The sequence below is a fragment of the Octodon degus genome, unplaced genomic scaffold (assembly GCF_000260255.1).
Source record: "Octodon degus isolate 3935 unplaced genomic scaffold, OctDeg1.0 scaffold00071, whole genome shotgun sequence".
NCBI classification, from domain to species: domain Eukaryota; kingdom Metazoa; phylum Chordata; class Mammalia; order Rodentia; family Octodontidae; genus Octodon; species Octodon degus.
The window spans coordinates 4224424-4235841 of NW_004524647.1; the positions used below are offsets into that span (position 1 = coordinate 4224424).

At 40.3% G+C, this 11418-nt stretch overlaps 1 protein-coding gene across 1 annotated transcript in view; it reads right to left on the minus strand.

Moving 5' to 3' along the window:
* The window catches only part of Stac (SH3 and cysteine rich domain), a 198793-nt gene extending 189689 nt beyond the window's left edge, over positions 1 to 9104 (minus strand). The window contains exon 1 of the mRNA XM_004635301.2: positions 8903 to 9104. Coding sequence (XP_004635358.1) covers positions 8903 to 9013 — 111 coding nt within the window. The 5' untranslated portion in view covers positions 9014 to 9104. The remainder of the gene's footprint in view (positions 1 to 8902) is intronic.
* Positions 9105 to 11418: the final 2314 nt, after the last annotated feature.

An 11418-nucleotide genomic window follows, 5' to 3' on the forward strand; every position in this document is an offset into this window, starting at 1 on the left:
CCTTCCTTCCTTCCTTCCTTCCTTCCTTCCTTCCTTCCTTCCTTTTCTTTTTTTGTGGTACTGGGGATTGAACTCAGGACCTGAGCATGCCAGGCAAGCGCTTATTCTGCTGAGCTATCTCCCCGGCCCTCCCTTGGAATTCATAAGCACCTCCAGTCACCTTCATATAGATGTTTTGGTTTTTTTGGTATCAGATTTCATATAGATTGGAGACTCAAATTTATACAACAAAAGCTGGTCTGGGACACTCAAATTGAAAAAGTAACAATTTCTCTTTCTCATCCAATGATGGTCTGCAAACAGATTTATAGCTTCAGTGCAATCCAAATCAAAATGTTCAGTGGTGTGTTTGTGAAAAAGGATTAGGTATCTCTAAAACACTTTTAGAAAGGCAAAAAAATTAAAAACAATTAAAGACAGGTTTTGACAAAGAAGACCAAACCCGTGGGACGTACCCCACAGGATACCAACTCCTTTGTTTAAAGCCATCACATTTAACTCATGAGAATGAGAACAGAGAAACCAGGAGGGCAGAACAGAAACTTTACCTGTCCAAATTACTTACGGTGAACATGGTGGTACAGGGAAGACCAAACTTTGATCTCTACTTCACATATATTAAAAAAGCAACTTCAAATGCGCTGAATATACACCCATAAAAAGAAATAATTTTGGAGAAAACCCTCATGACTTTGAAGTACACAGGCATTTTGTAAACAGGACACGTAAGGCACACCCATAAGAGAGGAGAACAATGTGGGCTACATTAAATTAAAACCAAAATTGTGCTAAGCTAAAAAAAGTAGGCTTTTATTTTACTTTCATGTACTTAGTACAGGGTCTCACTGCACAGATCAGACTCATAGTGATCCTCCTGTTTTCAGCCTCCAAGAGCTGGGATTACAGGTGTGTGCCACCATGCCCTGTGTCAGTCCTGTCTCATCGTGCCCTTGGGATGGGGCTGGCACTGTTTGTGGGGCCAGGATCAAATCCTGCGCTTTTCCTAAGCAGGCACTTTAGTCTGCTGAGCTATCTGGTTGACTCTGGCCCTTTATTTTAGAGTACAAGATATTTATAATACATTTCTCAGTTTTTATGTCCAGAATATGTAAAGAATGTCTACAATGAATAAGGAAAACAAGATAATCCAGCAGAAAAAAATATACAAAAATTTTGAATGAAGACATGAAATGCCAATAGATATGTAAAAACATATATACTCCTTAGCTGTTGAGAAAATATGTTTAAAATCACATTTTAATATTAGTTATCACCCACGAGACAGCTAAAAGGAGAAAGACAGAACTTTTCATCTTGAGTGGTGCACAGGATCAAGTCCAGGGCTTGTGTGGCTAGGCAAGTGCTCTGCCTCTGATCTCCATCTCCAGCCCCAGGAAATGTCCTTATATGTTGCTGGAAGGGACATGAGGTGGTGCAGCCACTTTGGAAAGTTGACAGTATCTATTAAAGCTGAAAATATGGGTAGCCTGTAAAGCAGCAGTGCCGCTCCCAGGTACATGCCCAGCAAAAGCATTGCATGTGTGTCATGAAGGATACGTACCAGAATGCTCACAGGAATACTGCCTGCAGCAGCCAAAAATAAGAAATGATCCAGACAGCCATCATCAGTAAAGTGGACAAATAAATTGTGTCCTATTCATGCAGTGGAATGCTGTGCAGTAATAAAAATGAGAATTACTACTGCTTGCACAGCAGAGAAGCATCGCACTACGCAATGCAGAAGAACGCAATGTAGAAGAGGACAGGTAGAAAAGGGGGCATCTTGTGCGAGTCTACTGGCCAAAGTTCAAAAGCAAGCACAAGTAATGTATGCTGTGAGACGTGAGCCTTCTGGGAGAGTAGGGACTAGAAGGGGGCATGAGGGCAATTCTGGGCGCCAGTTATGTTCTATTTTGTGATTAATGTGGTAGCTATGTGCAGATCATTAATTTGATCTAACTGAAAGTTCATTAAGTTGTAATCTTTTCTAGAATTTTTTATGTTTTATTTTTTAAAGAATACAAAATAAAAAAAGCATTAGAAATAGTAAAAAATTTCAGTGAACAAAGTACTAGGAATTGAACAATGGATACTGTATCTCATGATATCTTCAAATCAGTACAGTTGACTCTCCCTCAGACGAAGGAGTTCTATCTAGAACATATAAAGAATTAAAATATACTAGGCCTCCAAAATTGAAAGACGCAATCCAAAAATGGGCATCTGAGAGAAATACATACCCCACAAAAGAAGAAATACAAACGGCAAATAAATATATAACAAAATATTCAACATCATTGGTCATTCAAGAGATGCAAATTAAAACAATGCTGAGATACCAAGTTGTAATCTTGCAGTATATGTGCCTATGGTATATTTCAATGGAAAGTTTGCTAGGAAATTAAAAAGTCTATGACAGAACTTTTTTTGAGGTCACTCTGATAATGAGAATGAAATACCTTAGAAATGTTTATAGCCAGCCTACTAGTAAATTTATCATGAAACTAATGAGAAACATATACAATGCTTTTGCATCAGGATATATGTTTAATATTTTAAGTAAACAAAATTGGAAATGATGTAAATGTGAAATCAGAAATGAGTGATTAAATTGGTGTCGTAGATCAATGAAATGGAATATTCTACCATTTATAATCATGATATTGATTATTTAAGAGTATGGAAAAGAGTGTGCAAGATATTAGATGGAAAAAAAAGCATAATGTGCACTTATGAATATACTACTCTGCTTTTATTTTCAGTAGGTGTCTGCATGAAAAAGGAAATGTCTATGAAAATCAATATAGCAAATTTTTAACAATCTTTATATCTGGGAGGTTGTGTGATGAATGTACTTTTTCTTCATTTTTTTTTCTGAGTACATTGAATACTTTTTACTCTAATAAGCATGGAAATTGCTAAAATGAGGATACAGCCATCCATGTAAATCCAGTAGTTTCTGACTAATGTTTAAAGTTATTGTGTCTTTTGCTTTCATTAACCATCCCCTTCTTTTTGAACAACCAACTCTTGTTGCATAGGTCTTGCTTTACCTTGATCTTAACCATCCAGCAGAAAAGTATAAAAACAAAATATAAGAAGTAAAGCCATGGTGTTATGTTGAGCAGTAGGGGACTCAGGTCAACAATTTCTGACATTGCCAGTCAAGTGGAAGACCCAATACTATTATGAGCTAAAGAATACTAAATATTCTTTTAGAATATTTTGCTGAGTTTACACACCTATAATATTCAAATAACAGAACTTAACAAAAAAGGGTATACAAATGAATGTCCATTTTGTATCTGTGTATTCAAAGTGGTTGGGATAGATACATAGTTACATTCTCTTAATGAACAGAGGGATTTGTTCTAATGGTGTTTGTAAATGGGGTATCAAGCCCTCATCTTGTACAGCAATTAACCACTAGGAAGAATGTATGCAGTGTGCTAATTATTGAAACTCTCCTACCGATTTGATTTGAAACTGTCTCATTGCTATTTGTTTCTCAATAAAATTATGGGAAAAAAAGAAAGTTATTGGGTATCACGGGGAACAACAGGTCGGTCATCTTGAGCAAAGCAGTTCCTTTGGACTAAAGTACAGATATGAACTGAGGAAGACTGAGTACAAATTATTCCTTCAAGTATTTAGGTTGGAATGGAGAAGTTATAGGAAGGCATTAAATTTTGCTTTCTTGGACATTTTATAATCCTTGGATTCTAGACCCGAGTTTCTCAAAGTTAACTGCCCAAGAAATCACAGAGGAGGGCAGGGGAGGTAGCTCAGAGCTCAGTGGCGTAAGTGCCTGCCTGGCAAGCACAAGGTTCTGAGTTTGACCCCCAGTACCTAAAAAAAAAAATAATAATCACAAAGGAAGCTATCAAAGCACTGCCAGAGATTTCCACCTCGAAGGCCTAGCCTATGTTCCTCGGGTAACCTGGACGCAAAGCCAAGGTTTATTTCATCTCTTCCCCTGGGTGACATTCATTCTCTGTAACAGCTTTCACATACATTTATGAACTATACTGAGTACAACATAAGGGCTAAACAGTTGCTGATCAACAAACACAGAAACCTACCTAAGAGATTCAGGGAACCTGTTTCCTAGGTTGAGTGATGCTCTTCTGTCAGATAGTACCTTTCACGCATCAGAAGGCACCTTGGTTCATGGCTCCAAAGGGGCTTCTAGCACACTTTCAAAAACTAAGTCACATGTTGGCGGGTATGGGGGATGCAAAGTAATTGAGATGGAACCTCCCAGAAGTCAGTATCATAATTACAAGTCCAGGAAAGAAAATTTTGTGATACTATGGCAATGTCAGTTATGGTTTTGTAAGTCATCTCAGTGATGGTATTTGGTGTTAGCTAGTGATAGCAGTCTTTTGGTTAGAAAGAAGGGAATACAAACAGTGCTTTAGCTTATACATGCTTACAGTATATTAAGTGCTCTACATTTTCTTAGGTCTTACAATTGAAGTTATACGAACTGGATATTTGTGCTCCTATTTTAGAGATAGAAGACAGTAGGCAACTAGCTCATGGTCACAGAGATGACTACTGGTTAAAAGAGATTTCAAATCTTGTCTATTTGTTCTCTAAATCTGCAATCCTCCCACATCACTGAAATGTGATCTTGGGGTCATATAAGTGATGCCAAATGGTATCCACATTAAACCTTCACATCAGACCTAGCAAGCTTTCTATGCCTTCAGATCAGTACGAGAATAGACACTCATTGGCACAAGAGAGAGTGAAATACGAAATTTTTCTTTGTTTCAATGATCTCTACTTAAAAAGTAGACTATGGTCTTTCCAGAATAGCTAAAGTGAAGAGAGGAGTGAGCTACATTAGTGCCTTTCAAACAGATCTAATTAAAAAGATAAACCAAATTACATTAAACTACACCACTATGTGTGCTTAGAGGAATTTGCTCTGAGAAGAAATGTGCTGGGCTATCCAGAGACTGTGACAGGCTCCTAAGACAGGAATTGTGTCAGTAACTATCACTGTGACTTCAGACAAGTTATTGTCCTTCTTTGGGCCCCAGTTTCAGAGAGAGAGGCAGGAGAGGGAGAGAGAAAGTGGAGAGAGAAAAAGATTTCACAGTAATCACTGAAGTAATCACTGAAAGCTATTTGCTTTTTATGTCATCTGATAAAAGCTATAAATCCCTTTCTCAAAGAACACACAGATCATACACACACACAGTTGTGAATTCTGATTCTTTTTACTCTCAGATTTTCTGAAGACCATTCATGGACCTCTGAGGAATACACTGACTCATTTTAAGACACCTGCAACATGTGCTGATGGGGTCAGAGTCTTATTTACAAAAAGAACCTTTATATTTTAGACATGGAACTTGTAATATTTTCAGGTGAAATGATTTGATGGCGAGAGTTTGCTTTATAATGATCCACGCTAGGGGTGGCGGTGATCACGATGGCGTAATGTGTAAAACAACACAGTACTTACTTCCTATGAATTATAATTACTGAAATCAGGTGGCAGGGGCTATGGTAATTGTTTATACTACTTTTCTTGTTTTGGTGTGTATTGAAATTTTCCATAATGAAATAAAAATACACAGTCCATAAGTTTAAAAATATCTAGAATAGATGATCTCTAATATTTCTAATTTTAATGCTCTGATTTAGTATTTCAAAGAATTAGCAAAGTGAATGTACTTCTGGAGATATTTTAGCAATTCATTTTATGTTCAGAGATACTTTATGTGCTTCTATGGCATCAGGCAGTCTACGCACACCTTTCGTATTTTATGATATTATGTGGGCCCTTCGCACTGGAAGGCTTGTGATGGTACCATTTTACAGATGATTCTGTGATACTCAAATTAATTACTTCTACAATGTAACCAAGGGAAAGAATCTTGAGTAAATGTAAAGAAAGTAGGCAAGAATTAGTTACTAATCACTTCATATGATCATAGGGCTCAATTTATTTTCAAAGATTTCTTAAGATAAGAAGACACAACCAATGTGGCAAATGACTTTTAGTGGTGTGTAAAAAATCCTTAGGACATCAGATGAAAGGGGCTGACATAAAATAGTGCACAAGCATGAAAGACAGCTGCAAGCAGGTTGAAAGGGCTTGTCTGTGTGACTCAACTAGCTACATGATCTTGGGAAGTCATCTAACTCTTCTGAGACTCCAATTTTCTATCATAAAATGGGGATTATAACAGAATCTCTTACTTTGAAGGTGGTGATTTCTGTTAGTTTTTAATTTACTTTTTATTTTTTAGTTTTTTGGTACCAGGGATTGAACTTAGGACCTTTTATTTGCCAGGCAGGTGTTTAAGCCACGTGGGGAGAGCTATCTCCCCAACCCTGAAGAGGGTAATTTCTGACTTATAGGAAGTATTCAGTATATGCACTATTCTGTCAGTTATGTAAATATATCAAAAGATAAAAATGATGTAAAACATAAATAAAATGCTGCCAGTAGTTGCTTCTGAGTTGTGCATCTACATTTTCAAATATACACAGAATATTTGTCACTCTTACACTGAAAAAAAATTTAAAAAAGTAATTAAAAAAAAGGAATTTTAAGTCTTCCTTTAGAGGGTTTAATGCTCCGACTGACCCGAATTATGTTTGCTCTATGTGATATATTTTTTAAAAAAAGTTTTATTAATATTTGTAACTGACATCATGATTATATTACATTTATAGAGCAAAGTGTGATGTTTTGCTATATGTACACAACACCATGTGGAAATGATTAAATCAAGCTTCCGAACATATCCATCGCCTCACTTACTTGACATTTCCAGTGGTGATAAGCTACATCTATCTATCTATCTATCTATCTATCTATCTATCTATCTATCTATCTATCTATCTAGAGAGAGACTTTCCCAGGAGAGTAAAATACAGTGATTCCTACTGCTCACATTTTCCCTACTGAGATCTCATCTTCAGAGAGGAAGAGTCCCATTAATGCCAATGATCTTTAAAATGTGGTTATCTGAGTAAAGGAGGGTACATCCTTTCTCTGCTTTTGTTTAGTGCCACCCTGATCTCTTACCACACCAGTAGTTACCCTTCTGTGAAGGGTGTGTGCACTTCAAAAATATCATGAATGCCTCCACATGAAATATTCACATTCTAGTATACTATTTTTACTCAGTTTCCTGGGGTCCAGGGGTCCATCCATTGTCTTTCTCCACTTACTAAAGATGACTAAACCATGAGTACAAATGTGGAAATGCATAAATACGCATCGGGTGTGTAGACCACTTTGACAGAAACTGACTTATATAAATCTGAAACCACAAGCCAGACAAATTGGATAATTATGGGCATTACTTATGAGATTTTCACTTTGCCAAATAATTTACATTAGGATGTCTATAAATAGCAAACCCATACAGTATGTTTGAACCATGCTGGTGTTTATCCAAAAGCTAACACACCTACTGCAGAGCAACAGGCCCAATTCAAAAAAGTTTAATACCAATTACATTCTTGTATTTAGTTCTATTTAAAGAGCATTAAATAGAATTCAAAATTATAGAAAATTGAAATGGCTACTCCCCTATATCACTTTTAAGACTGATGGTCAGTTTGAGAGCATGTGAACCCCCTAAACTTCTAGATAGAAGAGATGCAGGATGTGAGCTGTGAGACTGCTTTGGAGTAGATGATCTGAGGGGTAACGGAGTTCATTTCCTTATCTCACAAAGGAAGAAAGGTGCGAACACGCTGCACCAGGATGGAAACTTGGTGGTCTCCTGCATTTCTCACAATGATCTAGGAAAGTGGAGGTTTTACCCTCATTTCCAATCAAAGTTTAGAGTAGTGGACACTCATGCCCATTGTGAGATGGTGGGCAATTAGCAGAGAACAAAATAGAAATTAATAAAGCAATATTTCTATCATAGGTGATCATCTTTGACAGTTAACTGTAGGATGCTGGGGAATGCACAGTGGCACCACCATGCCCTTCCAAGATGTGTGCAGGGACACTGGGCCGCACTTTTTCTTGCCCCATCTAACTTGCCCTCTAAACTAGCACCTGTGTTTCCTTTGCGGGTCTGCCTTCTATTGCAAAATTGCCTGGGATATTCACAAGGAAATAAGTACAAAGAACCAGGAGTACGAAAATCCATATAACTACAAACTCCATCTCACGGTTTTCACTCCCAGCTGAGTTGCCATTTGGTGTAGCTCTGTTAGCAGACACATTTTACTTGATCCTCTTCCAAGATTTCCAAACATGTGCCTGGCACCCACAGGAGTTGCAGAGGAAGAGTAACAGTGACAGGAGAAGCGCTATGGAGTCAGGTTTGTGTATAGATGTTAGTGTGACTCTTATAACGACAAGTGTAAATTTTCAGAGTATTAACTTACAGGAGGAACACCAACTTTCTCATGAGTGCAGAATTTCTCTAGTTTTTACTATTAATAATATATCGATGGGCCCTGTAAAGCAAAAGGTCTCTGAGACCCTCAGGATAAATACTTCTTGCTGGCCCGGTGCCCGAGCTTTCCTGTATTCTATGCTGTCTCCATCCCTCTGCCTTCAGAAGCCGCCTAACACCTACAAGCGCTTGGGGGCAAAAGCAGGTTCAAAGCACCAAACAACCAAGACGCCTCTGCCCTTCCCTAAACCCAGAGTCCATGTGAATTGTGTGGGCCCCCAGAGTAGAAGCTTAGCGCAAGGGCTAGGGTCGGCGCGGGAGAGAAGACGTGGTCCAGCATCTTTAGCAGCAGGTCCTGCCGGACGTTCACGTCTCAAGGGACTGCTGGTCCTCGAGCCCAGGCCACGCTACGGACCCGTCTGAGTTCCCGAAGCAAGCGCCAGATAGGAAAGAAAACGAGAGCAGAGAGAGGGAGAGGTGAGTTTGTGTTCTCTTGAGTAAGTGTGCGGTACCTTGGATTCCTGGCTGCTGGTGGATGCGGGAGAGGGCGGCTGCTCAGCGCTCCCAGCCTCCTTGGGCAGCCCGTCCACGCCGTCCTCTCGGGCGCCGCTCGGGGGGATCATCGTGGCCGCTCAGGAACGGTGTTGAGCTTCTGGAGGAACCGCAAAGCTGTCTCCTGTCTCGGCGCGCCCTGCCTGCCTCGCGCGGGTCGCTCAGCTCCGGGTCCCGGGGATTCCCATCCACGCTAGGCGCAGGCTCGCCCGCCCTCCCCCGGCCTCGCCCCCGCCCCGGGCCCTGCCCACCTCCCCTGCACTTCCGCAGGCGGGGGGAGCGCGCCCGCCGCCCCGCCGCGCCCGTGGCCACCTCGCCTGCGACCGCACAGTCGTGACTGCCACCCACCCGGCAGCAGCGAGCGCGCTCGGGCTTGTCCGCCTGAGGAGCGGATTCGAGAGGCGGCTCCGGGGCGGGGCTCGCGGCCAAGCGTGGAGTATGGGGGGGGGGTGGTGGTGGTGGTTTGCCCAGAAGAGCTGTCTTGGAGGCTGAGTGCTCACCATCTCAGATTGGGGTGATTCCTTAGATGGGGAGATGCAAAGCCAGACCAAGCCCTCTTCCCCCGGAATGCAATGCGTAGAAAAGCCACAAATGGTATCGCTAGGAGGGACCACCTGCAACAACTCTCTTATCCTTCGCCCAAGAAATAAGGTCTGAGAGATACAGAGACTTAACTTCCCTACTCATAAGGTTCAGTGACAGAGAAGCAAGAATCACAGTGGAGGTTCCCATACTCGTGGGCAGTGCCACTAACCCAACTCATGTAGCAGGTAAATAATGCAATTAGTGTATGGACACCTGTTTCTCATTTTTGTGCATTTATTGAATTAATCTCTTTGCATGTTTTACCATGATTAAATCTGCACAACTATACTATGGGGCTAGGTACTATCACTTCCATTTTATAGGCGAGGGAACTGAAGCTTTTAGTGATTTGCTTTAAGTCATTCAGATAGCATTGGGATTTTGGCCCATTTTGGCTTTGAAGTCCATGCATTTTGAACTGTGAAGCCTGAAGCATGATCATAGTAGCTGAGGAGCAATCCGGAGGCTGGCACGTGTAGGACATACACAGAGAAGCAAGCTTTTGGAAGCTGTGGGGCAGCATCACCAAATAAAGGTACCTAAGAGTCTAGTTTCATTTGAAGACACAACCTGAATGAGCTGCAAAGGGAAATACATCTCAAAACTTAAAAGTCTTTTCCCTAGTGATAAAAACTCCTTTAAATTTCTAACTGAATTTTGTGAACTTGTAACTGAATTTTTGCAAGACCAGAATCAGGAGTGTCTAGCCTGTGCTCTTACAAAGGGCCCTATGCCTGTTTTAAAGCTCTTATTAAAAAGAAAAAAAAAATTAACAAGGGGCTGCATTTTTATTTTGCATTGAACTTTGCCAGTGATGTACATGGTCCTGCATTCTTGTTAGAACACCTGTGCTTGGCAATTGACTCCACCCCAGGCACCTGCTGAAAGCTCCTCTTCTGTGTGTGTTCCTTTTACAGTGTTTACAGTTTGCTCTGAGAGTGCTGTAAATTCGCTAGTGACTTTCACTTTTTTGGCCAGGCTTATATTTATTAACCTGAATGGTTACTGCTTTTCTTCCTTAAAACACAATTCTTGACTGCTCAATAAAGACCAAATTCTAACAACCAAGTCTTGACAGTAGCAAGAGGAAAAGACAAGGACAAGAGCAATAGTATCAACATGCCTTTATTAAGCACCTATTCTGTACCTGATCCCGTGCTAAAAGCTGATAGGCAGGAGATTGATTAAGTGTGTACTGCTGGAATTTGAGTCAGCTGAGAGAAACAGAGATTACACACACACACACACACACACACACACACACACACACACACAGAGTCTAATTAAATTCCCATTAGGAAAAGTATGGAATTTCAATGAGTGTCCAGATGAGAAACCAGAGCTACTAAGCTACCTTAGGGATTGTCTCTGGAAGTGAAGCTCTCAGGATCTACTGGAAATTGCAGTCTTAGTGAGCAGGCACATTCTGGCTGCTACAGTGTTCCTTGGTGGATTGATTTTTTTTTTTTTTTTTTTTTTTTTTTGGTAAAGAATTAAAGATGTTATCCGGTATTTAGGTAACTGCTTAGCTCTAGTTAGTAATCCTATTAGCCAGTAATAATAGAAAAAAAATATTTGTGATGGTAGAAACAAAACTCAAGATTTACTCTGGTTAAACACATATTCTTACCTCTAGGCTCCAATATTTTAAAATTTTTGGTAGGTTCTCACCATGTTGCCCAGGCTGGCCTGGAACTCTCGAGCTCAAGTGACCCTTTTGCCCCAGCCTCCTGAGTAGCTAGGATGGCAGGTCTGCACCACCCCATCTGATGCAAAATTTTCAAGAAGCTAATACTTCTCTCTTTGTCACCCTGAGCATATCTCAGTAACAGAAATCTTCAGCCTGATAAATAGTAGATAGCTATACTAGGAAACTGGGGACTTCTCTGTG